We start from the raw sequence: 27,053 nt of genomic DNA on the forward strand, positions 1-27,053 counted from the left end.
TGTCTCTCCTGCAGGGCCTCTTCCACAGTGATTAGCCAGGACCCAGCCTGAGGGGCCTGGGAGTGGGGAGGGGGAGCCCAGCCATGTGTCACCTTTGGGAGGGGAGGACCCCCTTGCCTGGTGGTGCTATTCTACCTTTGAAGGGAGATGTGGCACCAGGCTGGGCAGTGCCCCTCATGCCAAAGGTGGCCACACATCCCCACCCCCGGCCCCTGAGCGCGGCTCCTCCAGCCCCCACTTGCCAGCCTGGATTCTCTGGACAGAGGTGGGGCCCACAGGGGAGCGGAGGGCCACCCAGAGAGTGTGGTCCTCACCAGGGCCCTTCTCAGGTCAGCCAAAGGATGACTGTCCCGATCATCCCAATCTGCAGCCTGGGACAGGGCTCTCAAGAGTGAGTGAGGGAGGGATCCTGTGATGGGGAGACCATCCTGGGCACAAACTGCAGTCACATGGGCCTCAAGGGAGGGCGGCAGAGAGGGTTGAAATGGTAACGTTTGTGTTACGCCTTTTACTACGAAAACAAGCTTGCCTTAAGAACACTCGAAAAAGGAAAAGTTTAGCACAGGCAGAAGCAGGTGGCCAGTGAAAGTGGAGCACAGCCCGGAGACCTGGTCACCGCAAAGGGCCGCCCAGAGTCCCCGGAAGCTGGAGGAGGCAGGAAGGGCCTCCCTAGGGCCCCCAAGGGAGAAGTGCAGCCTCGGGATCCTGGACGTCAGCCAGAGTCATGGATGTCCCCGACTGTGGCAGCCCCAGGACCCCCCGACACCAGGAAATCCCATGATTGTTTGGAGGGAGAACTTCGGGAGGACTCACCTCATTTCTATGTGGGGCAGAAAACAGCCAGCAGCTGAGGCACCCCCAGACCGCTCCTTAGGAAGTGAGACCCCCCACAGCCTCACTGAGGATATAGCACCCACCCAGAGCCCGCCTGGGAAGCCCAGATTTCATGAGGCCCCAATTAGGTCTCACACCATGTGCTGGGGGACAGGAAGGGAGGAGGCATCCCCCCACGAACTCATGGAGGCCAAGGCCATGCCATGGAGGGGCAGAGAGCTGGGCCCGCAGAGTGAGGGTGGCAGCCACAGGCTGGGAAGGGGAGAAGAGGGCCAGGCAGTGTTCCTGGGAGACGGGCAGCCAAGCCCAGCTTAGAGTGACATCTCCCCAGCGGCCTGGAATGTCCTTACCAGTGGTGTGTTCAGTCCAGGAACGTTGTGTCAGGTCTGGTTATGATGATTCACAAACCCCTTTTCAATCTGGATCAGCTCCTACCAGGCGTGGCCCCCAGGATTCCCACCCTGTCCTGGGACTGCGAATCTGAGACATTGCACCGTGATTTTCACGTGACACGGTATAAGGGATTGAGTTGTGTCCCCAAGATTTATATATCAAAGCCCTGGCCCATGGTACCTTAGGCTGTATTTGGAAATCGGTTCTTTAGAGGAAATAAAGATGAAATGAGGTTAATTTAATAGGACTAAGGCCCCTCATACAAAGGAGAAACTGGGAGACAGGCACGCACAGAGGATTAATTAATTAAGCTTGCTGATCAGTTGAATTTGAATTAATTAAAAGGCAGTTATCCAGGTGGGCTGAGTCAACTCACATGTGCCCTTTGAAAGCAGTGTTTCCTCTGGCCGGTGGTGGAAGAGGCGAAGTGATTGGCAGCTGCAGGGAACTGAGCACAGCGTGCTTGCTTTGGAGATGAGGGTGTGTGCCAAAGCAGGGGGCAGCCCTCGAGAGAAAGGGAGTGCTCTGTCCCCCAGGTGCAGGAGGGGATTCTTCAGTGGGCGGGATCAGAGCCTGGGAGCAGATTCCTGCTGAGCTCCAGATTCGCCCAGCCCTGCGGACGCCTCCATCTCGGCCTCATGGGGCCCTCGGCAGGAAACCGAGCTCAGCTGTGAGCGGACTTCTACCCTGCAGAGCTGAGAAGTGATAAGTGGGTGCTACTTTCAGCTTCCAGGCTGGTGGCGGCCCCTTACGCAACAGCGGTAGCACGTACCCAAGCCTCCGTCCTATAAGAGGCTCCACTGTCCGCACGTGTCCGGTGGCCTCTGTGGGTGGTACAACTTCTTCCTCTGCCTCCGGGTTTTTTTGCAGAGCGGAAGCTGGGTCTGCAGGCCTGCGGGACAGAGCTTACTTGATTGGGGCTCGAGAACGTTGCAGGTGCCCTTGGTGTCTGCGTGTGGCCTCTGGTCCTGGTTGCCTGTGTCAAAGATGGCCCAGTGGACCTGCTGGGGCCTGCCCAACCCCTCCATGGAGCAGGTACTTCCCCCTGGTCACCTCAAGGTGGCCTGTGGATTTTCAAGCACCCAGTGCCCCTTCTGTGGCTCTCAGCCCCCTCTGACGGCCCTTGCCCAAACCCGTCCTTCCGCTAGGGCCTGGGAGGTGCTGGCCATGTTTTTCTCTTCCCCGTCCACCGATGTTAGCACTTTCTCCTCTGCGGTCTGCTGCTCCTTCGTCCATGAGAGCTGGCTGTGCAGCCCAAATATAATTCCTGCTGGAAACACTCTTGATCCTTTCTCTTTAACAACAGGTTTTCACAGTAAGGCAGAGTTGAATCGCAGCCTCAAGTGCTAGCACCAAGGAGGGGCTTCCCTGGACTCCCCCTTCAGAGCATCAGGTGTGGACCCATGCTGTTCCATGGACCTGCCAAGTGGTGGGCCGAATAATGCTCCCAGGACAGGTCCATGTCCTGATCCCAGAAACCTGTGGCTATGTAACCCCACACGGCGAGGGGGATTAGCAGACGTGATGAAGTGAAGGGCCTTGAAGATGGGAATTGTCGTGGATGACCTGGGTGAGCCAAGATCACCATAGAGGTCCTAGGGGAGGGAGGAAGAGCTCTGGATAAGGAGATTCATGGTGGAAGCAAGGACCAGAGTGATGGGAGGGGGCCCGCCGGGGAGGTGCTGGTCACTGGAAGCTGGACAAGACAAGGATATGGACGCCTCCCTGGAGCTCCAGAAGGAGCAGCCCTGCCAGCACTTGGGTCTTAGGATTTCTGACCTCCAGGATTGCATGCTTGAAAAATTTGCGTTGGCCAGATATGGTGGCTCACAGCTGAAATCTCAGCACTTTGGGAGGCTGAGGCGGGTAGATCCCTCGAGCTCAGGAGTTCAAGATCAGCGTGGGCAACATGGCAAAACCTCATCTCTACAAAAAATACAAATATTAGCCAAGCATGGCAGTGCATGCCTGTAATCCCAGCTACTCGGAGGCTGAGGCAGGAGGATCACTTGAGCCCGGGAGGTCCCAGCTGCAGTGAGCCATGTTCGTGCCACTGCACTCCAGCCTGGGCAACAAAGTGAGACCCTGTCTCAAGGCAAAAAAAACAAATGTGTGGTGGAGCAACTGAATTTGTGGTCAGGTGTAACCGCCCGCCATGCTTGAATCCTTGTCCCCTCTGGGCACCCCTGCCTCTACTTTGGCCAACGGGAGCCCTTCCCACTGGTGTCTGTGCCCTTGGAGACGACCCTGTTCCTCTTTGCAGCTTCCTTGTTCTCTAAAAAAACTAGATTTTTCCACACTCTTGTACCTTCCCTGCCCTGGAGTCAGCCGTTCTCTGAGGATGGGTCTTTCAGTGCGGCTGGCATTAGAACTTCAGTTGGCTCAGAGAGGAGAGGAGAGTTGGCTGGGGTGTCCTCATTTTGGATCATGGTGCCCTGGACGCCCACAGTGATACTAATGTTATCATTGTTTTTACTCCAAGGTTTCAATGCTTACCTGTTCTGTGACTATATTTTGCGTCATTCTCTAAAGCTCTGCAGCCACCTCAGTGGTCTCCTGCTGCCCACCCACCCCTTCATATGGCTTCCTCATGCTGCAGTTCTTTCTTGGGCATTGCTTTTAGCAGCTTCATGTTTGAGGCGGCTGTAGCGGTTTTTCTCCCAACAAGGGCATCTGCATTTGTACCCCGTTCTCTCACGCTCCTTTGTGTTTCAGGACGTCGTTCCTGTGTCTCTAGACTCCAGTGACATTTTGGCTGGGTATAATAGTCCTGGACCATTTTTCCCCTTTAGAACTTGATCAGCATGGAACCATCATCCTCTGATGCTTAGTTCACTGCAGAAAATCTGCTGCCTGAAGATTGAAACCTTAAAGGCATTTTGAATGACATTGTTACCAACCATTAATTGGCTCAGGACCTTCATAATTTGTATTTAACTATATGAGTTGTCTTTTTTTACACTACTTTTTTCAATGCATTTCTTAATATTTTTTAAGTTTCATGAATGCATGCTCAGTTTATTAAAATCCATAACCATGTAATTCTTGTAATGTGTTGATTCAGTGTTTTGTAAATGAAGTCACCCCCTCTGTCATGTGCACCTGCAGAATCTTCTTTACCCTCAGCTCAGGAGGTAGAGTAGGATCTGTATTTGGGTGGAATGCATCCTGCGCCTTGTTTTCCTGGGACTCCATGCACAGTTCTTTCTTGACTTCATCATCACATACCTAAATACTTTTCATATATATATATATATATATTTGGAGATGGAGTGTCACTCTGTTGCCCAGGCTGGAGTGCAATGGTGTGATCTTAGCTCGCTGCAACCTCTGCCTCCCGGGTTCAAGCAATTCTCCTGCCTCAGCCTCACAAGTAGCTGGGATTACAGGTGCCCACCACCACGCCCAGCTAATTTTTATATTTTTAGTAGAGACGGGGTTTCATCATGTTGGTCAGGCTGGTGTCAAACTCGTGACCTCAGGTGATCTGCCGGCCTTGGCCTCCCAAACTGCTGGGATGAGAGGTGTGAGCCACCGCACCTGGCTTCACATATATTTTAAATACCGAAACCTGGCTGAGGCCTCTACCCAGAGGCACGAAGGATTCTCCAGTGAACATGTCCTCCACCCTTTCTCCAGTGCCTGGATCTTGTTGTGCCTTCACCATGCTGGTCAGAGCCAGCCATCTGCGTGGGTGATCTGATTTCAGCCCTGCTGCTCCCATTCCTGCTGGTTCAGGTTCATTGAGTGCTGACCGTGTCGCATGTGGGTTCCCCACTTGCTTCTGGAGTTCCGCAGTCTCCCTCTCTGCCACCGGCTGCTGCAGTGCATGGTCTCATCTTTGAGTGCGGCTGCCATTGAGTCCTGTTCTTATTGGGTTGATCCAGTGCCCGAAGCCCTCCTTCTTCTTCTTTGGGTTTTGTCTCATTGTTGGCTGGGTTCCTTGTCTGCTGAAGTCCATTTTCTCTCTCTCTCTCTCCACCCCCACTCTCCCTCTCTCTCTCTCTCTCCCCAGCTCTCTCTCCATCTCTCTCTCTCTCTCTTTCTCTCTCTCTCTCCTCTCTCTCTCTTTCTCTCTCCTTTCTCCTTTCCTTCCTTTCCTTCTTTCCTCCCTCCTTCCTGGGGCTCCACGCCCTTCCCCCACTGGGGGCAATAAAGAGGTCTCACCTCAATCCAAGATCATCCCAGGTGTCTCCCCGGTCAGACAGTGACCAAATTCAGGACACACCCTCTGGTTGCCTCCTGACAGGGGTTAAGGATGAGGATTCCTGAGACCCCATGGCACCCAGAGTTTAGACTCAGAAGATGGGAGCAGTGTGGGGAGCAGCACTGCCTGTACCTCCTCTGTGACTCCCCAGACACCCTCCAGGATGCCTGCAATGCTGATCTGTCCTCTCCTTGTCGGCTCTGGGTCACTCAACTCCAGCTCTTACTATGCTTGTTCCTTTTCCTGAGTTGGGAAGGCTCCTGGTGCAGCCCCCACACTTGTCCCCGCCCCTGCCCCACCCCTGGCCCCACCCCTGCCCCCACCCCTGCCCCATACCTGCCTCCACCCCTGCCCCCACACCTGCCCCCACCCCTGCCCCATACCTGCCGTCACCCCTGCCCCCACACCTGTCTCCACACCTGCCCCACCCCTGTCCCCACCCCTGCCCCCACCCCTGCCCCCACACCTGTCCCCACACCTGTAGACGTCACACTGTCCAGCCCTGCAGTCCTCTACCACTTGGCTGATTTCAGGCTGCACCATTCCACCAAGGTGACCCCAGCCGGTTTGGGGCTTCAGATCCCACTGCTGAGCAGGAGAACAGATGCATCCCTCTCAGGTTGGCAGCCCCTATAGCCCCAGGTGTGGGTGCCCACTATGATATGCAACCTGGCAGGCATTTTGAGAGTGTCCAGAATGGGTGTCATAATCCGCCCCCGCCTGCCGCTTTTGTCTTCACCTTGGGGTGTCACCACCTGCCTGTTCCCCCTGATCCTGAGCGCTGTCTTCCCCCTGCAGTTCTTCAGGAAGTCTGGCCAGTGCCACCTTCAAAAATACCTTGGACCCACCGAGTCCCCTGTCCTCTGTACAGCCTGCAGTCCCACTCAGCTTTCAATAGGCAAAGCGAGGCTCTGCCCTCTGCTCTGTGCTGCTTGGATGCACATTTGAACCACAGCGTCCATGTGCTCCCTGAAAGGACAGTTGTTATTTCTCCTGTGTTTCTAGGATGTCTGCCCCTGTGTAGCCAGGGGTGCAGCCTGTCCAGGTTCCATGGGAGCAGAAAGTGCTAGGGGCACCTCAAGGCTCATGTGGCTCTGTGGACCCTGAGCCAGGGGCCCCAGCCCACCCTCCCCTCCTCGCCTGGCTCTGGCCCTATGCCCTGCACTCGTCCTGGTGCCCTGAGACCAGGAAAGGGGCTCTGGGACTGCTGCCTAATGCCGAAGGGATTGTCCTCCCTATGGGGATCGGATTCTGCATGGGAATCATCACACTGGACTTTCTGTGACAAGTGTAGAGAGTCATTTCAAAATAAACCTCAGACATGGTACAGCAGCAAGTGGCAAAGGTCCTCCTCCCCTCCCCCACCCCAGGTGGCACCTGCTGCAGCTAGTTGTGGGCACTCCGTGCACAACGCCACACAGGCATTCTCGTCACCTGACTCTGATCCTGGACTTCAATGGCCAGGAGTAAGCGAAGACTCACTGCACTCTCAAAACGCAGGAACAGAAAGAGCCACAGCCCTGCCTCATGGAGCAGCTGCCCTGGTGGCAGTGCGTTTGTGTCCTGTGTAAGGCTACTCCAGCACTTTGGTGGGCTGTGGGTTCGTGCCCAGGGAATGTGAGCGAGCCATTTCTTTGTGAAACCAGTGTCCTCAGCCCAGGCGCCCTCCCTCCCAGCCTCCTCCCCTCTCCAGGGTGACCATGTATGGGCAGCCCTGATGTCCACCCAGCCCTTTGTGGAGTCATGGCACCGTGAAGGGTCCTACTGATGGCGCCCAGGGATGGTACACGGCCCCCAGTGAGCCTGTTTATACACAGCACAGAGTGGGGCTCAGCAGTGAGTCCAGGAGAAGCACCCAGCCTCATTCTTTGCAGTGGCTCTGGAGCGCTCCACAGGAGGGGTAAGTGGGGCTTCCATCTACTGGTGCCCCCCACACCAGGAACTAGCAGGGGGTCCTTGTTCTTTGCAGCTACAAACAGCACTTTCCCCTGGGGCAGACCCAAGCCACAAAAAGCAGCCAGGGCGACGTGCATGGGAGTATTTGCTCAGACCACATACAGCGGCTTTTCAGGGGATTTTCCTTACTCAGCCTTGTTGGGGAGGCCACTAGGGCAGGTATCAGGAGCACCAGTGAGTTGGTCATTTTCTGAGCATGATGGGGACTCAGTGTTCAGGCCCCCAGAGGGAGTAGGGCCCTCCGTTGTAATAGGTGCTGAAGAAATGGAAGCCCACATTGCCTGTCAGGGCCCTGCCACTGGAGGTTTACCCCACCCCATCCAAGTTGGCCGCCCAGTCCCCCGAGGGGTGAGTCCTGAGGCTCCTGTGGTGAAGTCAGGAAGGTCCAGTGAAGGGCAGGGGGATTGGGGGGCGGGGCAGCCAGCTCCAGGAGGGCTTCTGGTGTGAGTTTGGGGCAGGCAGCCCTAGGTCTAGGCCCAGCTTCCTCCCACAAGCCTCTGTACTCGCTGGGCCCTAGCTCTTGGTAGGGGCACAGTTGGGGGAAGAAATAGAGGCCGCCCCTCCCGCCCGGCGTGCAAGGATCCAGGTCTGGGGTCAGAGTGTGAGCAGGTCTGGAGGGCCCTGCCACCTGCGCTGCTGAGGACAGGTGTGAATCTGACAGCCTCCTGCCTCCACCGAGCTGGCTTTGGGGCAGCCAGGCCTCCCGGTGCCAGCACCTCCTGACTGTTACCTGCCTGTCACCTGGGCAAGGCACCTGGAGCCGCGTCTGTAGCATGGAAGGGAATGGTTAGCGACGCCGCAGCATGTGAGACGTGCAGGCCTGGCCAGGCATCTGGGGCAGACCAGCGCTGCACACGCATAGGTGGGATCTGTGCCCGGTGCCCAGCCTGGCGTACAGGCGCCATCGGGAGTGCCCCCGTGGGCTGTGTCCTGATGGCTTCGGAGGTAGAAAGTGGGGGATGAGGACCCTGGTGAGGACAGGCAAACTCAGCTGTCACCCCCCTGGCCAGGGTGTTTCACCCACCCCACAGCAGGGCTGGGGGCCAGGGGTGGGCACTGCCTGGGAAGGCCATCCTCAGCGCCAGGCCTGGTCCGCAGGCCGGCTGGAGGATCGTGGCTTGGGCCCTGCCAAGCGGGTCCCGGCTTTTCTCCAGCATCTGCGCCCGGGACGGGCGCCCAGGGCCCCCTGCCCTCGCGGCTCCTCCCCTCCCCCTGGCGCTACTGTCATTGTTACCGTGGCTCAGCTTCTGCCAGAGCAGCCGCAGGACCGCTGGGGGCTCGAACCTTCTCTGCAGGGCGTCCTGGCGGTGGTTTGCGCCGGGCGGTCCTGCCCGCCCTCCCCAGCCCCCAGCCCCTGCTCCCGGCCGTTCCACTGCACGGCGGCGCGGGGAGGGTGCGGCGCGATGAGATGGTTCCGCCCGGCGCCGCCCCCGCCGCCCGCAGCCAGCCCGCCCGCCGCGCCGAGCGCTCCCGCAGGATGGCGCGGGCCAAGCTGCCGCGCTCGCCGTCCGAGGGCAAGGCGGGCCCGAGGGGCGCCCCAGCCGGCGCCGCGGCCCCAGAGGAGCCGCACGGGCTCAGCCCGCTGCTGCCGGCCCGCGGCGGGGGCTCCGTGGGCAGCGACGTGGGCCAGAGGTAGGGGTGCGCGGGCCTGGGACCCCGCTTGGCAAATCGCGCTTGCATCCTGCTCGGGCTGCGCTGGCTGGGCTGCACCTGCGTTGCCTGCAGCCCGGGGAAGGGGGGACGGCCAGGGTCTCCCTTCCAAGCCCACCATAGCCCCCTCTTCCCGCTGTGTCTCCAGCCTTTGGAGCCTGCGGGACCCCTACTCCCCCCACTTAGAGGCTGAGCGCGGCGGGGCTCCAGGTGAGGCTGCAGGGGAGGGAGGAAGTGGACCCGGCTATGTGCCCGGCACTGGGGGCTCCTGCCTGCGCCCCATCCCACAGTAGCCCCTCTCTTGTTGGTGCCAGCACCACTTGAGGGGAGCCAGGGCCGGTATCTGTGTCCCCACCCCAGAGGTGAGCGAGGCTGAAGCCTGCACAGCAGATCGGGGCTGGGACACGGGGCTCAGGCTGCCGGGGAGCCCCGCTGTGGGCAGTGCCTGGGCTGGAGTCTGGTGCCTGTGGCAGGTGAGGTGCCAATAGGCTATCCTCTGGGGATGGCTGGGCAGGTGGAGCAGCGCCTACCCCTCCTCAGCCCTTCTGAAAGCTCAGGGTGGGGCGCAGCACCCCCATTTCACGGATGAGGACACCGAGGCCTCGTCTGCAGCAGTAAATTCCTAGCCAGCACCTTTCCCGTGCCAGGAGCCATTCTGGATGCTGCGGGGGAAATGAGAATGAATCAGACCTGGCCTGGTGTGGGCACAAGTCGTGGGCAGGGAACCTGTGCCTGGGAAAGAGAGGTACAGGCCAGGCCAGGACAAAAGAACTGTGGCCTTCTGGGGTGCTGATCCTTCCTGGACGAGCATGGGGAGATGGGCAGGGGCCTTCCCAGAAGAGGGAGCAGCAAGAACTGAAGCTTCATCAGGGCTGGGAGGCAGGGCTGGCAGAGCCAGGCCTGGCAGATGGCAAGGCCAAGGGTGCCCAGGAGCCTCTCCCTTGCCCCTCCCACCTGGCCGTGGGCTGTTGGGCACCCCCCCACACCCCTGTTTCTAGCTCTTCACAGCAGCCCTGGGAGGCACTGCCCAGCTTAGTCCCATTTGCAGAAGAGGCTATCAAGGCTAAGGTCAAGCGCCTGGCTGCAGCCTCCTGCAGCTAATGGGCAGCCTCTGCCCGGGAGGCTAGCACTGGTCAAGGCCCTGGGGACCAAAGGCCCCTCCCTCTCCTCTTCCTGGACATTGTGGGAGCCAGTGATCCTGGGAGCCCTGCCACAGCCAGCCCTCAAGGGACAGGCTCCTTGCCCCATCCATGTTCCTGCAGGGCTCACAGGGATCGCAGATTCTGCCCGGAGTGCAGTGCAGCATGGGAGCTGCAGCCCAGGGCCACCTCCTCCAGAAAGCCCTCCCCCATGTTCACCCCAGCCCTGTGCACTATGCACTGTGCTGACACTTCTATCCGGGTGGCCTCGCTCGTCCCCTGGCAGCTCCTGAAGTGCAGTCATAGCCTCCTTTTGCAGAGCAGAGGTAACGGAGCTGCTATCAGCTGGGCCCGCAGCCCCTGGGTGTGGAGGTTCACACGGCAGGGCCTGCGCTGAAATAAGTAGGGCAGGCTCCTGAGCAGGAGGTCTTGGTGGGTTTGCTTTTCAGGAGTGTGGATCTCACAGAAAACTCAGGCCAGGCCAGAGTCGAGAAGTGGGTGTGGTCTGCCCCAGGGAGTTTTGGGCCGCAGTGCCCACAGCTGCCCCATCCTGCGGTGTGCCACCTTCATGTGCCAACCAGGGTCCGGGCTCCCTCAGCCCTCTCAGCCTCTGCCTGTCCCGTTACTGAGAAGACAGTGAAGCTGATGAGAGGTCTCCACTGCCCTCCAGGGACTAAGCCATGGCGGGTAGGGGGGCTGCTCCTGGTGCTGTGTCCAGAGGGCAGGTACTGCCCCTGCCCAGAGCCCCCATGACACCCTGTGCCCACTCATAGGTGCCACGGGCCAGTGTCTGTCCCTCCTCCTGCACAGTCAAGCTCCCCTGGCTCTGTGCTTCGGGGTCTCCTTCCTTCTCACTCCCTTGTGTGAGGCCGGGGAGAGATTGGGAGCTGGATCATGGCCTTGGTGGTGGGGCCCGAGGCCATCACTGCAGAACTTTTGAGTAAAAGTGCCCAATGGAGGGACAGGGCCACTTAGTGAGCCCCCTGCTGGGTCAGGAGGCCCTGGGCGGGCCTCTCCATGTGCCCACCACCCCGGACCTAGGTGGCCTCACCCCTCCCAGAGGGGCCCTCCCAGCCTCAGGCCTGACTTAAGGCACCAGCACAGCCCCCTCCCCACATCCTCTCTGGGGCTGTCCCAAGCCCCATCCTACTCCTCTGCTGGCTGGAAAGCCTGAGGCCCCCACACGGTCTGAGGTCCAGTGTGGCAGGTCCTCCTGCTGCTGTCCCAACACCCAGTGTCTGTGGAAGCTAGACCTGTCAGAGTCCAGCTGTGGCACTTGGAGCCCACCCCTGCCCAGCCCCAAGCCCCTCGCCCTGGTGTTCCTTGGCTCAGGATATGGTCCCCTGAGCACCCTCACCCCGGATACCCTTGCTGGGATCTCCCTCCCATGCCAATCCAGACCTTTATGGTGGCCCCCTCTCCTCTCCAAGAACCTGGCTGCTCCTCCATGTCCCCCTCACCCTGGCACACACCCAACGCCCTGCCCTCTCCATGGCATTCACACTGGCTGGGCACACCCCTTCCTCTGGGCCTGAAGCCCCATGGAGCTCCCCCCAGATGCCCTCCTGCCCAGGAGGGCCCTGTCACCTGAGGTGCCCCCTCCCTTATCTGGCTTTGTCTCCATCTGGGCTCCACATCTTCTTTCCACACAGTGCCCTGTGCTGTTTCTCCCCCACCCTAGAACGCACCAGTCTGGGTGGCTGGTTTATCCTTGACCCAGGAGAGTACGCAGGGAGTGGCCAGCCGCAGGGGTGGGGCTGAGTTCCCAGGCCCTCGGGGACACCGGGCCCTGTCTTTCAGGGTGAGTTTACCACGCCTGCCCCAGATGGGGGCTTGCACCTCATTTACTTTCTCAGTCCTAGAGGCTGGAGCTCAAGGCATCAGCAGGACTGGCTCCTCCCAAGTCCCCTCTCCCTGGCTCGTAGATGCTGTCTTCTCCCTGTGACCTCGCCCAGCCGTCCCTGTGTGTGTGGTAGAAAGGCAGGGCTAAGCCTGGACCCTTCCACTGACAACTGCTGCCCTAAGTGGGGCCGAGACCCTCTCCCAGGAGGCAGAGGACAGCTTCAGTGCAGGTTCTGTCACTGTGTTGACAATAAGCCTGGCCATGGAAGGGTGGGCTCAGGGATGGGCCCTCACCCCCTGGTCCCAGCAGCGATAGGGCTGGCAGAGGTGCTGAGTGATGCCTAGGCCACCAGCCCCTGGGACACGTGACCATCAGAGTCCCACTGGACCAGCGTGGGTGTGGATGCTGTGGATAGAGGTCCAGCGTCCTCAGCTCCCCTCCCTGTCACCACCCCTTGCCCAGCAGTGTACCCGGCAGGGTCTGTGTAGCTGACAGACTTTGTTGACACAGGGCTCCAGTCCTCAGCCAGGGTCTGCACAAGCCAGTGAAGCCCCAGGTCCCTTTGCCCACAGGTTCCTGTCCTCCCCTTGGGAGCCCCTGGGTGGATCCTCTACCCACGTGCTTGGCAGCCCCTCCCAGAGTGAGCGGGGATGGCTCTCCTGGGCCTCAGGCCGTGGGACGACTGACAGGTGATGGCTTCCTTTACACTCAGACAACATCACCTTGGGTAGGGTGGATAGGAGGCCCCACGTGCAGCTCAGGGGACACTTAGGAATACAGAGGGACACAGCCAGGGAGCGCTGGGGAGAGAGGACACAGTGGAACCCAGCAGGGCCTGGCCACGCCACACCTGACCCCACAGGCCGGGCAGACCCGCTGCCATGGGCCCAGACACTGCCAGGCTCCTGCCAGCCTCTGACGCAGCTGTTGCCCTGGCTCAGCGCTTCAGACAGCACCGAGGCCCATGAGGGAACCTGAGCTGGACACGCAGAATCCTCCAGGAGCTCCCAGCAAACCCAAAGATCAGCCCCGCTAAGCCTGTGGTTCCGCTGCTCGGTGTGGAACTGCTGACCCAGCCGCCATGCCTGGCCGGGAGGGACCTCGGCCCTCCCAGGGGTGTGTCCAATTTCTGCCTCCCCAGGGACCAGGAGCTGCTAGGGCTCAGGGCACTGGGAGGGGCGCCTGCCCACCCAGAGGGCCTGGCATAGGCTTGTGAGCATGGGCCTATGACTCCAGGCTGGCCCCCTCCTTCCTGCCTGTGTGACCTCAGAAGGCAGTGGTCCTCTCTGAACTTTTGTTTTTTCTCCTGAAAAAAAAAAAAAGGTTGTTTTGAGGATTAAAAGAAAGAGGTCCCTCTGAAGTCCTTAAGCAAAGACCCTCTGCACCCCACCCTGCCCAACCTGCCCACAGGCCGGTCCTCCGGAGCCCTCAGCTCCCACCAGCCTCTTCCCTTGAGCTCCACATCCAGTGCAGGTTGTGACCACCTTGGCATCAGCCACCTACTGGCCAGTCTGGGACAACTGGGGCCAGGATCCCCGGGGCCAGCCCAAAGGAGTAGCAGGCATGTGGTTGCTGGCCCAGTGAAGGGTTTGTGTCCAGTTCCCCCAACAGGCATCAGCTGTGAGCCCTGGCTTGTCCTGTCGCAGGAAGCCACGGGGCAGGGCTAGAGGGTACACCCCCTGCTGGCCTGTGTGTAAGGCAGGGGAGTGGAGATACGGGGCAGCCTTGCACACCTGAGCCCTGGCTGGTGACTTCTGCTGCCTCCACCTCCTCGGCACGAGGTGGAGCTCACCGAGCTCCCTCCTGGATGCTGCAGCCCCACATGGGGTCTGGGCAGGCTTCCTGCTGAGCAGGGCCAGGGCAAGTGCCCAAAGCATCGTCACCTGCTCATGTGGCTGAAGGAGTGGCCCTGTCCTCAAGTGTGCTTGTCACCCCCCATCTGGCCCAGGCACAGGAGGGTGCATGCGCTGGGACCCCCAAGCAGGCTGTGCTGCTTTCTCAGGCCTTGAGGAGACCGGCTCGGCTCAGGGTCCCCACCCGGCTCTGCATGTGGGCTGCCTCCTGCAGACACCTCTCCTGAGCCCGGGGGCTCCAAAGGTCAGGGCCACCTAGAGCCTCCCTGCGTGTCTGTGCCCCACCTGGTCCTGGAGCCCAGGCTCTCCATCTGTCTGTTGCCACCTTCTCCATCCGTCCGTCTGCTGCCTTCCAGTTGATGCCCCTCTGTGTCCCCAGGCTTCCTGTAGAAGATTTCAGCTTGGACTCCTCCTTGTCTCAGTAAGTGCTTTGCAAGGGAGCGCCTGTCTTGGTGGCAGACAAGGGCACTCACACCTCTGGAGAAGCATAAGAGCCCTTGTCTCTGGGAGTCCCCTCAGTCTAGCACCCCCTGCAACTGGGCCAGGGCCACCAGTGCCTCCCAGCACCCATGGGTGCCCCTGGGCCCCAGGTGCCAGGACTAGAGATGGATGGTGGACGTCTGCCCTTGAAGAGGAGCCTGCACTTGGGAAACGGGCCCCACAGAGGCAGGTGCTCATGGCCCTGCAGGGCTGGCCACGGCCTCAGGAGAGGCAGATGGCGGAGCAGGGGCCCTTGTCAGGGCACCACCCAGGGACAGGTGGGCAGGTAGCTGCTGGGGCCCTGGGCTCCGGCTCAGCCCACCTTGGCTGCCTGTGTGGGTCGAGCTCCCAGGCGCTGGGCAGACTCTGGGAGGCTGTGCCACTCCACGCTGTGAGCTGCCTGCCTCTGCCAGCAGCTTCTCCTGACTTCGGCTAAGATGTAGGTGAAATGGAAGAGGCCATGAGGCCAGGGCAGCCAGAGCCCCTCGGAACCGTCGGGCCCCATGCACTCCCAGAAAGCCCCTGCCACCGTCCACCTTCAGCACGGCCTCCACGAGGGGCCCCAGGCTTCCCATCTGTGCACAGTACCAGCAGCGGAAGCCACTTAGCACTCAGCGCTCCCAGCCGCGAGCATCCAGGGGCCGCTGGGCACCCGTGGTAGAGCCCGTTATTGTCCCAAAAGAGTCCTGGAGGCTAAAAGGCCAGTGCCACCTCCTGGCCCTCCATCTTCCCAGCCCAGGGCCCCATGGTGCAGAGGGTGACAGGCGTGAGACAGAAGGTGTGCCCACCGCCCAGTGCTCTCCTGGTCACACCCCAGGCTCCCGGGGGGTCAGGTCTCAGGGGAAGTAGATGCGCCTGCGGCTACCGAGGGACCGAGGCTGTAGTCTGTGCTGCCAAGGCACTGTTTGGCCACAGAGGATGTTCTTGGTCCCTTGAAGGCCCAGCTGGACTCACCCTTCACTCCTGAGTTGGCCTTACCTGGCCCCCGGCCAAGCCACAGACAGGCCCCAGGGGCCCAAGGGTGTCAAAACAAGGACCCCAGGGGGACAGAGCCATGTGTGCCCTTTCCGGGGCGTTGGGCAGGTCAGATGCTGTGTCCAAGCTCAGAATAGCTGGCCCAGGTTTGGCAGTGGGCCTGAGGCCTGCCCTTTCTTCTTGCCTGCCTAGTGCCGGGGGCAGAGGCCTGCGTGGAGCTCCCAGGCACCTGCCTAAGAGCCGGCCAGCACCCAGCCACCAACAGAAAGGCAGCCCGGACCTCGGCCCCATGTGAGTGCAGGGCTATGGGGGGCCCCCAAGGCGGGTGCCTGGCAGCCTGGTGCTGCTGTGGGGCTTCCCTGCATGGCCATATGTGCAGGGCCGCCTGCCAGGAATCCCTGGAAGGCCAGTCCCCCAGCCTGCAGCTGGCCGGCCAGTCAGCAGGGAGAGCTGTGGCCACCCAGCCTCTGCCGGCCCCACTTGTCACAGGGAAGCTGGCACCTCCCTCAAAGTTTGCCATCCTGGTGTGGGGTGGGTGCCATGACAGCCCCTTTGCAGCTCAAGGGCACCCTCAGGCAGACCAGTGCTGTGAGACCCTGGGCACAGGCTGGCAGGGGGCATGGGTGCACACGGGGCCCAGGCCTGGCTTGATACCAGTCGTGCAGCATGGGGGCAGAGCCGCCATCTGGAGACAGACTCCCCTGCTGCCCCTCTGGGGAGCCCCAAGGACCAGGCCTGACACTGCCTCTGACCTGCTGGGTGATCGCGGCAAGCACAGGCCCAGGGAGCTTTGTGGGGGGTTGCAGCGGACCTCAGCCATGTAGGGATGAGGCTGGCCAGGGGCGCCCTATCTTCACAGGGCCAACTCCACTGACAGCTGTCCTAGGGCCAGGGCCGGGGTTTGGCCTGTGGATTCCTCAGGGACCATGGCCTCACCCCAGGGCTTGCACAAGGGACCATGTGAGGCTCCCTGCTGCATCTGGTCCCCCCTGGCAAGGCCTGCCTGGGCACGCCCATGAGTCCCACTGGCTGTGCGCCTCGTTCCTGGGCTGTAGGCTGTGAACAATGGTGGTCCCTGATGTGCCCTGTCCTCCCCATCAGCCGAAACAAAAACTTGCAGAGGTCAGACGGGCCCAGCCCCCTGTGGGTGTGTGTGTGGCTGCGACTCTGAGCCGGCCTCCGGAGTGGAGGTGGGGACCTTTGGCCAGGCATTGGGGAGGACAGTGCCCACCGCCAGGTATGGACTGTTTGGGTAAAGGTGATGTCCCCAGACAGATGCTGCCCTGGGCACTCAGCTCGAAGGCTCTTTGCCAGGTGGACAAATTAAACTAATGAGTGGATGAGGATGGATTCAGGAAGTAGAGTTTTCTGCCCCATCCTTGCTCGTTGGCCTGGGAACGGTAGATCCCTCAGCCCTGGGGATGGCTCCCCACAGGGGTTCTCTGTCGGCTCCAACCTCTCGGGGCGCTCCACCAAGCCCACACCCAGCTCCTGGGAGCAACTTGCCGTAAGCTGGTCCCTGCTTTCCCACCGTCTGGGTCCTGGCAGGAAGCGGAAAGTGCAGCCCCACCCAGCGTCCCGCCTCTGCCCGTGGTCCACAGGCTTCATAGCCTGGGAACCTGGTGAGTCTAAGGCCCACAAGGTCTCTTCTGGCTGACGCAGGTCCTGATGGTTTGAGCAGACGGGCGCTGGCCCACCGATGAGTCCCGGGACAACCTCTCACAGGAGCCTCTGAGGAAGGGCGTCCTCCAGGAAAGGCCTAGGACACAGAGGCTATTGTTTCTGTTCTGCCACAGACAGAGCTCCTCCACCTGTCTGCTGCCCTCGGGACACCTAGGAGGCTGTCCCTGTCCTGGTTCTGGTTCCCCAGGGAGGAAGCCCCAGTGCTGGCAGGTGGAGGGAGCAGCCGGGCCCGTGTGGCTTCGCAGGGCTCACTGGGTTCAGCCCGGGGCCTCTGGCTGCCAGGCCAGGAGGATTCTGTGACGCTGAGGAGCCAGTGGAGCCCTCCAGGTCACCAGTGCCCCTGAACCTCTGGCGCAGCACTCTGACAGGGCCACCAGGTGCACCTGCACCAGCCAGGTCAGCCCGGAGCTCACCAGTCTGGAGCTCACGCCTGCCAGGCCTCCGCAGCCACAGGCCCCTCCTTGGTGCTGCCATGTGATTTGTTAAGACAGATCACACCAGTCACCTGAAATACACTTCAGGGAAAAATGGATCATTTCAGTCTCCTTTTTGTGGTGGTGCTAGGAGAAGTGGGCGGCCACAGTTCATTAAAAATTAAATGCCGAGGAGGCGTCATTAATTTCGCTGGCATTGCAGGGCTCCCATTTCTCAGGGAGCAGGACTGCCAGGCCCCAGCGTTTCTCTGGCTCCCCGTGGAGGGTGCCATCTATATGGGTGGGCACTGCCTGCTGAGCGCCATGGGCGGCTGCCCAGATAGGGGCCCACAGCCCCTGGGTAAGTGGACTAGGGTCTGGCTGGACTCTCCCCCTAGGAGGGGGCTCAGCGCTCAGTTTCTAGGGTGCTAGGAGGAGGCCAAGGGGCCTCCAGGAGAAGATGTTGGGGGCACGACTAGCCCCAGGCCAGCAGTCCCAACCCCACGGTGCCTGGGCGGGAAGTTGGCTGTCAGGAAGCCCACCGGTGAGGTCCTGGCAATGGGATGGGTTGCATTTCTGTTTCCTGGCTGTGGAGGCCAAGGGGAGTCCAGCAGGACACACTGGCTTCACGGTCCTGGCAGGCGGCTGCAGAGGCCCAAGCCCCAGAGGCCCAGCCGTGCCAGGTCTGTGGGGAGGTAAAGGGAGGAGCAGGAGCTCCTGGGAGGCTTGTGACCACTGGAGGGAGGAGGGTGTGGCCGTGGAGCGGAGTGTGGGGTGATGGTTAGGGTGGAGCCAGGCACCCACCTAGGAGGGGAGGCCAGGCAGGAGCCCCAGGCCCAGGGGGACGTCAGAGGGGAGCCCTCGTGGGGCCTTTAGGCTGAAGAGACAGGCAGGGCTGAGCAACCACAGGGCAATGTCCAGGGATACGAGGCAGGTGGCGCAGAGGGAGTTTGGGTCCTATCCCACCTGGGTAGGGGACCCTTAGGAGGGCCAGGAGCCGGTGGGCGGGACCTCTTAGCTACAGGGAAATAGAAACTGAGGACAGAGCTATGGGACCTGCTGATGGCTCTGGTCCAGCCGAGGGGAGGGTACAGGAGCCAGAGGCCGGCAGGGGTGGAGGGGATGTTGGCCTGGTACCGTCAGGAAAGGAGAATTCTGCAGGGGATTGGAGGTAACGCCAGAGGGCAGAGTGGGGCCGGACAGCCGCCCACAGAGCCAGTTGGGAAGTCACCCCTGCATGGCACTTAATTCCTGGGCTGGGTTGGGGAGAGGCACCTGTGGCCAGCCCTGGGGCCCCCAAGGAGAACGGATCGGGGAGGAGAAAACCAGAGCTGGGGGAGGCTGTGCTAAGAGGCCCCAAGAGGAGGAGAGATTCTGGGGCCTGATCCCCATTAAGGGCACAGTGAGGCTCCCTGCCCGAGAGGAGAGGGTGGGAGGCAGCAGGGGCAAGTGAGGCGGGCAGACCCCCCTGCATGGAGGCTTTTGCCATGGAGGGAGGGACTGTGGTGTGAGGCAGGGAGGGTGCGTTCTTAAGCTCCATGCTCTTTGGACCTGCTAGTTCCTGGGGACCCCTGGCAGTGAGGGAGGGAGGACCTTAGGAAACCCTGGGCTCAGTCCCCAGGGGCAGCTCCCCACTCAGCCCTGCCTGCCCCCAGACCCAGCCAGACCAGGCCCAGCCCAGCCTGGACCTCCAGCATCTTGTCTGAGCCTGTCATTCAGAGAAGACAGTGGTGGACAAACCCCCCAAAGGGACCCTCATGCAGTGAGGGGCCTCCCAAACTGGGGCTCGAGGCACACAGACAAGGGTGGGTTCCAGGGTGTGGGGTAGGAGGAGGGGCCAGGGGGAAGGAGGAGGGCCCCGGGGGAGAGAGCAAAGTCGTCTGTGCTGAGGGGTTTCGGGACATGGTGGGGCACTCTGGGGGCAGACTGACCCCCCCTTAGCATTGGGTTCAAATCCCACTGGTCTATGGAAAGCTTGTCCTGCTGCCTGGCCCCTGATGCCCTGAGTGTGCCAGGTGGGGTGACCAGCCTGCTCCAGGACCTGGCCTGAGCCTCTCTTCAGCAGGGCGCCCAGAGCCACGGCACCTCTTCCTGCGCCCTGGGCCCCTCTTTATGTCATTTATTTATTTATTACTTGTTTTTGAGACAGGCCCTCACTCTGTCACCCAGGCTAGGGTGCGGTACTGTGTTGACAGCTCACTTCAGCCTCAAACTCCTAAACTCAGACGATTCTCCCTCAGCCTCCCAAGAAGCTGGGACTACAGGCACGTGCCACCATGTATGGCTATTTTTTATAGAGATGGGTGTCTTGCTATGTTGCCCAGGCTGGTCTCAAACTCCTGGCCTCAAGCAATCCTCCCGCCTCTGCCTCCCATGGCCCTGGGATTATGGGCATGAGCCACTGTGACCAGCCCCTGGCCCCTTCTTGAGCTCTATGACCAGCAGAGCTCTGTGGCCACTGGGGCAGATCAAGGCAGGTGCTGGGACTGTACCAAGACCCTCCCTCCTACCCACAGCAGCCCCACCACAAAGGCTGCTGCCCACACCTGCCCATATCACTTACCCTGAGTGTTGTGAGCTCTGGGAAATGCTGAATATTTCCTAACTTTTGGAGATGTTAGGGTCACCAGCCCTGGGCCAGGCAGTGACATCAAACCCTCAGATTTGATTGCTGGGAGCCAGTGCCTGCTCAGAGGGGAGATGAGGCTCACAGCCCACCCACTGGGTGTCACAGGCTACAGCCCCGGTGGATGGTGACAAGGAAGGGGTTGCAGCAGGAGCAGGGGATGGGCTGTGCTTACCTCCCCCCTACCTCTGGATAGCTGCCCTAGGACCTCTGCTTGAATGCTGCCTCCTCCATGCAGCCCTCCAGGATCCTTCCAGGCAGCACAAGTCTCCCTCCAGGCTCCCCTATCTGTCTGCCTTACTGTGTTGTGGCCCTCACACTGCACTGGCAAGGGGAAGCCCAACCCGAGGAGCTTGCTTGGACTGCTTGTTCTGCCCCCATACCATCCCCAAGGGAGGCGGTATGCCTCTCTTTGACCCCAGGGGGCAAGGCCAGGCACGGGAGGCAGCTCCCCGAGGGCTGAGGCAGCCAACTGAGAGGAGCAGCCATCGTGGAGGGCACAGTGGCCATGGCTGGGAGCAGCCGAGGGGCCCATGGGGGACAGCCCAGCACCCCAGGGCACAGGCCGTTTAGGGGCACATGTGCTCCCCCTTCCCAGAGGCGGGCCATGCTTGCTGCGGGAACCGTGGCTCCGGGTCTCCCTCCCGTCTGTCCTGCAGGCAGGCAGCATTGGAATTTTCATCTCAGGGGAACATGAAACCCTGACCCAGCCTGGCCTGCCTCCCACCACAGCCGGGCACAGTAGGGCCTGCATCCAAGGCTAGGGCAGTGGGGGCAGCAGCTGTCCAACCTCAGCTTTGCCTGCCTCTCGGTGGCCAGCCTGGGTGATGCAGGTGGAGCCACGGTAGGTGGGCCATGCAGTCTCTCCACCCCACCTCGCCCCAAATGCTGCTGGATACCCTGGTCTCTTCTCAGGACTGCCGGGCCCTGCTGAAGGCCAGAGGGCTGGCTGGCAGGCCCCACGAGCAGCGGTGTGCAGGGGAGCTCAGGGGTGTCTGGGAACTGGTGGCTGGGGCCACTGGTGAGCCCAAGGGAAGGGGAGCGGCCCTGGCAGGAGGGACCCCATAGCTGGCCTGCAGGGTGGGTGCAGGGGTGACCACTTCCTGCCAGCCCATCTTCCCTCACACCCCTTCAGGCTGCAGTTGGGGGTAGCCTCGGAGCACAGCCACCTGTGGCCTCCAGGCAAAGCAGCCGACCCTCAGCTGTGGACGGCCTGTGTGACATGGTCCTACGGTGTGTTCTGAGCACCATGTTGAGGGCCGCATGGGCAACTGGACCTCCTGGCAGCTGCCCTGCACCCACGGAGGCTTGGGTGAGGGTGTGTGGAGTGGGCACCGCACCCTGAGCCCCAACAGGGTGGGCTGGAGGGCCCACGGGTGCAAGGAGGAATGTTTAGAGGAGCCGAGGCTGGGTGGGCCGTCTGCTGGGCATGACGGACACCAGGGTCCTCCCAGGTCTGAGGTGGAAGCAGTGGCCCTGCTGGGCCCCGTCCGTCTTCTCAGCTCCTGCAGTTATAAAAAGTCAGTCTTGTTGGGGCTTCTGGCATGTCCCCAGCCCCAGCCCCTCTGGCCCTGAGGCCCCATGCCCCTCTCTGCTCCTCTGGGATCAGCGTGCCCCCAGCCTGAGCCCTGCTGGCCTGAGCCCCCACACCCCTCTCTGCTCCTCAGGGTCCAGGTGGAGTTCTATGTCAACGAGAACACCTTCAAGGAGCGGCTGAAGCTGTTCTTCATCAAAAACCAAAGATCGAGTGAGTGGGGTTCCTGGGGGGGCCACTCCCAGGCAGGGAGGCATTGAGGGTGCCGAGAGCAAGCCTGGCAATGGGAAGGCTGGGCTGTGAGCTCAGGGATGAGTCCACAGGTGAATCCCTGCGAGCTGCGCCGGAATTTGAAAGCAGGGTGGGGTAGGTCTGCATGGTGAGTGGGGCACAGGGTAGCCCCTCTCAGCTTCACACTGCCTGAGACCAGGGCCTCTCCAGTGGGACCTGTGGGGACACTGTCCTGCCTGCTAGACACCGGCTGGGCAGGGTGGGGCTGTCCACAGGCTCCAGCACGGTCTCCCCTGTGGCCATGCCCGGCCTCCCACCACCCCCATACAGCCCCACCCTCCCAGCTGCTCCCTGCCCTGTTCCCAGCCAGAGCTTGGCCTCACAGGCCCCCCAGGGATACAGGGTGAGGACTTGGGGGTTTCTCAGGGACTCCACATCTACCTGCCTGCTCCCCAACCCCCATCCTGTCCCCCAAGAAGTGGAGTGGCCTCTGGAAATCCCCTGAACCAAGTTCAGGCACCTGTCAGGTGGAGCCAGGGACAGAGCTTCTCGGAGGCTGACCCAGGAGCATCGGCCCCCAAGCACCGCAGGGCACACAGAGCTCCGGGTGCAGCCTGAGTGTGGGAGGGGAGCGCAGCTGAGGCCATCCAGATTGCCCAGCCAGACCTGGGGCAGGCCCCGCTCCCCAAAGCCCAGGGCTGGGTCAGAGCCCTGACGCCGCTGCCCTCCCGACAGGCCTGAGGATCCGGCTGTTCAACTTCTCCCTGAAGCTTCTCACCTGCCTGCTCTACATTGTGCGCGTCCTGCTGGAAGACCCAGCCCTGGGCATCGGATGGTGGGCCACCTGCGCGGCCGGGCAAGGGGTTCTGAGTCCCAGGGCTGAGCCTTCCTGCCGGGCCATTACAGAAGCTGATGGCATCTCTGGGGGAGCCCCTGTGCCTGGGGCCTTTCAGAGTCCCTCCTTCCCCAGTGCCTGTCCCAGGATGGAGAGAGCCAAGGACTCAGTGCTCAGGCTCCCACAGATGGTTCAGTGTAGGGAGAAGGGTCCCCATTGTAAGCTTGCAGCTGTGCCTTAGCTGGTAGCGGACCCCAGAAGGTCCACAGAAAGGCTGGAGCGCCTAACAAGTCCCTCTCTGACCCCACAAGTGTCTCTGTGCTCACTTGAGTTTCTGCAGGTCAGGAAAGGGGGTGTCCAGCCCCCTGGAGAAAGCCCCTACCTGTTTCTGGGGGCATCTTCAACCCCTCTTGGGTCCCAAGGAGTCCCCTTCCCCGGGTCCATTGTCCCAGGGCCCATGCTTCAGGGACTTCTGGGAGAGGTGCTGGGGGCCTCGAAGGAGCCGCCACGAGGTGGGTGGGAACTTGCTGTCTCAAGTCCTGCTCCATCTCCTTCTGCTGCTGCTGCTTCGAGAAGTGGTGCTGCTGGGACCTCCTCTGTGCCCAAGGTGCCTTGGCAACTCCTGGTCACCTCTCTGTTGGTCCCAGGGGACATCGGCAGGGCCCTGAGGCCCTCGGTGCTGGATTCTTGTCCTGCATTATGTCTCTGGGGACTGGCCCCCACACTGAGCCTCCGCTCTGGCTCTCCGGCACTTGGAGGCTGGGCTCTACTTCCTGTTTCTTCTCTCCCCACTCCTGCCTCACTTCCTCGCTCCCTTGGTCACTGGTTCTGTCCTGCTTCCTTGTTTCCAGAAATCCTTCCTCTGAACATCCTCTGAGGATGGCGCCGCTAGTCCTTTCTTGCTTTACGTTTTCCCCATCTGCTGGGCCCGTTTCTCCCGAGCTCATATTGACCCGATTTCATACCCGTAGATGTCCTCGAATGGCGCCGTTTTTGCGTAAGAGTGCTCGGCGCAGAGGGCTCTGCAGCCACACGTGCGATGTCTTGTCACCCTCCAGCCGCTGGGGTGAACCCTGCCAGCATGCTGGTCCCTTGTGTGGCTGTGCAAAGTAGGTTCTTCCCCAGAGAGGAAGGCCTGGCTTCTGGGGGCTTAAAGGCATGTAAACTTCTGCTCAAACCCCTTTTCACCTGTTACTCCAGAACAGGGGGGCCTGGCGTCCCCAGGCCAGAGACTTACCTTGTCCTAAGAACAAACCTCCTGTCTTTGTCTAGATCAGAAAAGGGCAGAACCCACTAGGATAGTTTGGGAAGAAGAACTAGGCCCTAACTGACTCTCAAGCCCCTTCCTGGGTCAGCCCACCCCAAGTCCCAGCGGCTTCTGGTTTCACATCTCCATAGGGCCCACGTCTGTCGTGTTCACTGCCCATCCCCTAGCACAGCGCCCAGGACACAGACGATGGTGGGAGGATGGGTGGATGATGGATGGATGGGTGGATGGATGGTGGATGATGGATGGCTGGCTGCATGGGTGGATGGATGGACGTGTGGGTGGATGGAGAGACGAGTGGGTGGATGGATGTGTGAATAGATGGAGGGATGGATGGATGGGATGAGTGAGTGGAAAGATGGATGGGTGGATGGACGGATGAGTGGATGGATGAAGGGATATATGGATGATGGATGAGTGGATGGATGATGGATGGGATGAGTAGAAGGATGGATGGATGAGTGGATGAAGGGATGGATTAACGGATGATGGATGAATGGATGAGTGGGTGGATAGAGGAATGGGTGGATGGATGGAGGGATTAGCAGATGGAATGATGGATGATGGATGGATGGGATGAGTGAGTGGAAAGATGACTGGATGGTTGAGTGGACGGATGAAGGGATGAATGGATAGATGGATGATGGATGATGGATGGGATGAGTGGAAAGATGGATGGATGGATGGAGGGATGAGTGAATGGATGAAAGGATGGATTAATAGATAGATATGCATGAATGGATGAGTGGATGGATGGAGGGATGAGTGGATGGATGGATGAGTGAGTGGAAAGATGGATAGATGGATGATAGATGGATGTCCAGGTACTTCTGTGGGCACTGAGTTTGCAACAACCCCACTAAGAATCAGGGGAAAGTGGGTCAGTTGAAAGAAAAGACAGGAGGAGCCAGCATCATCAGGGGCCTTGTGAGCAGTGAGTTCTCCTTGGTCAGTGACCCTGGCGTTGGTGACAGTCTGGGACAAAACTAGCATGCTGGCCATGCCCTGGTCGCTGTCCCAGCAGCTGGTTCCAGGTGGCTTGGGGTCGCTTGTCTTCTGAAGCAGCTTAGGGATGTGCCTCTTGGAGTCACCACCACATGGGGTGGGAGCTTCCTCTCCCTGTCTCTCAAGCACTGTCCAGCCTTGTTCAGGCAGCTCTGGCCTTGGGGAGGCCCCAAGTGCACCCATGTGCTCTCTCTGGTCATGTAGGGCCCCTCCCTGGGAGCCTGTTGTCAGCCCAGGCAGAAGCCGCATCTTGCTGTTGGGTCGGTACTCCCCACCCCCCCAATGTGGGATGTGCCCTCACTGTCTGCCTGCTGGGCTCAGCAGAGGCCACCCCACCCGTCCTCAGTTAGAGGCCCTCCTGCGAGAGGAGGCAGGCTGCCGCATCTTCCAGGGGTTAGAGCTCAGGCCCCTCCAGGATGTGGGGGTTAGCCTTGGGTGGGTGAGTAGGCAGCCCTCGGGCTGCGGGTCCAAGGCGGGGGCCAGCACTGCGTCTCTCCACAGCTGGGGCTGCCCCAAGCAGAACTACACCTTCAATGACTCGACCTCTGAGATCAACTGGTAAGTCCACACTCCTGCTCCCGAGAGCCAGGCACTCAGAGGCCTGGGACCAGGGTGGGGTGACATCAACAGAGGCTCACATGGCCCAGTCCTGAGGGACAATGCCTGGCCTCAGCCCAGCAGCCACCCAGGTTTCCCAGGATGCCTTTTCCCTTGGCCCTGGCTGTGGTCAACGCTGGGATGTCCCCATGAAGAGGGAAAGTTTGAGAACTGTGAGTTTCCAGCCAGTCCCACAGCCTCTGCACACTCTTCCTGCACCCAGTGAGACGCAGGGAAGCCCGTCTCCCTGTGAGTTGGCGGCTTCTCTTCCAGTTCACCATCTTATGGCCAAGGAAAGCAGCTGCCCCGGGCAGGCAGTGGGAGGTGACTGAGGGGCAGCCTGGGTGCCCAGTGCAGAGTTTAAGACCTGTCCCCAGAACCCAGGCCTCTGTCTGCATCAGGCAAGGGGCAGAGGGCCCCCTGCGGCCAAGCCCCTGCCTGTTTATGGATGAGGGACGGAGGCTCAGGAAAAACCACCTCCCTGCCCTCAGGGACATTCATGAGAGCCTGGCTCCAGGGGCGTAGGTGGTAAAAGCAGGCTGCCTGTTGTGTCCAGAGAGGAGAAGCTTTGCCACCCTCAGCAGTTCCATGAGCTGCAGGCTGAGACTCCCTGGCACTCAGACATGGGCTCTGGCCTCACAAGCACCTCCTGGGGGGCCCGCCCACTGCAGTCCTGCTCCCTCCTCATCTCTTGGGGAAACTTCCCTTCCCTCCTAGTTCTCTGGTCCCCTCCAAGGTCAATGCAGGCTCCTTTGGTCCAGCCTCAATGAGCAGCACAAGCTTGGGGCCAGTGGAGGCCAGTGGTTATGGTCCCAGCCCTGGGTGGCTGGAGTTACTGGTGGCTGCAGTGCTCTACCACGCTGCCTCCTTTCTCTCCCCAGGGCTCCCATTCTGTGGGTGGAGAGAAAGATGACACTGTGGGTGATTCAGGTAAGTTCCCCACCCTGCTCCCCTCCCCACTGCAGTGGTGCTCAGTGAGCACCGAGGACAGACCCAGGCTCAGTAAATCCAGAGGACAAACCCAGGCTTAGTAAACAAGGGACCCAGGCTCTGTGAGCACTGAGGACAGACCCAGGATCAGTAAACAGGGGACTCAGGCTTAGTAAGAAGGAAACCAAGGCTCAGTGAGTACTGGGAACAAAGTCAGGCTCAGTAGGCAGAGGATTTAGGCTCAGCGAGCACTGAGGACAGACCCCAGCTTAGTAAGCAAGGAATCCAGGCTCAGTGAATGCTGAGGACAAGCCCAGACTAGGTAGGAAACCCAGGTTCAGTGAGTGCCAAGGACCAACCCAGGGTCTTCTGCTCTCCACAGTTTTCCCAGGAATCCCTGAGGGCTTCCTGCCCCACCCCCCACCCTGTTTGTTTCACCATCTGAATCTCTCCCTCCCCGGACCCCTCTACGTTCTTTCTGTTTTCCTGGGGTGGGGAATGGGAGTGGATGGCACAGGGGTCAAGGCAGCCTCTGGACATGCATGCTTGGCTTTGTGTGGTACCCGCCCGCTGAGGCCTGTGGGGTGTGGGGTCAGGCCCTG

General features: G+C 60.7%; 2 protein-coding genes and 1 long non-coding RNA gene across 11 annotated transcripts in view; 2 read left to right on the forward strand and 1 right to left on the reverse strand.

Moving 5' to 3' along the window:
* Nucleotides 1-24,097, forward strand: part of OBP2A (odorant binding protein 2A) — a 194,255-nt gene extending 170,158 nt beyond the window's left edge. The window contains exon 7 of the mRNA XM_078331493.1: nt 24,087-24,097. The gene's annotated coding sequence lies outside the window, so the exon portion shown is untranslated. The remainder of the gene's footprint in view (nt 1-24,086) is intronic.
* The window catches only part of KCNT1 (potassium sodium-activated channel subfamily T member 1), an 81,525-nt gene that overhangs the window by 19,245 nt on the left and 35,227 nt on the right, over nt 1-27,053 (forward strand). For 3 of the 9 annotated variants that reach the window (XM_054237959.2, XM_035262549.3, XM_035262534.3), the window contains 4 exons: nt 21,720-21,799; nt 22,553-22,652; nt 25,426-25,482; nt 26,403-26,451. In XM_054237959.2, the coding sequence (XP_054093934.1) occupies nt 21,720-21,799; nt 22,553-22,652; nt 25,426-25,482; nt 26,403-26,451 (286 nt within the window). Of the gene's footprint in view, nt 1-8,642; nt 9,023-14,254; nt 14,297-15,522; nt 15,622-17,639; nt 17,788-21,719; nt 21,800-22,552; nt 22,653-25,425; nt 25,483-26,402; nt 26,452-27,053 lie in introns of those variants that run through there. The other 6 variants (XM_035262508.3, XM_035262516.3, XM_035262526.3 and 3 more) reach the window with 4 other exon arrangements.
* LOC144576984 (uncharacterized) lies at nt 1,447-8,732 on the reverse strand. Its single transcript, XR_013519983.1, has 2 exons — nt 8,625-8,732; nt 1,447-3,153 (listed from the first exon to the last, which is right to left on the reverse strand). It is a non-coding gene; the product is annotated as an uncharacterized LOC144576984 (long non-coding RNA).

Source organism: Callithrix jacchus, chromosome 1 (genome assembly GCF_049354715.1).
Source record: "Callithrix jacchus isolate 240 chromosome 1, calJac240_pri, whole genome shotgun sequence".
In the NCBI taxonomy this organism is placed as follows: domain Eukaryota; kingdom Metazoa; phylum Chordata; class Mammalia; order Primates; family Cebidae; genus Callithrix; species Callithrix jacchus.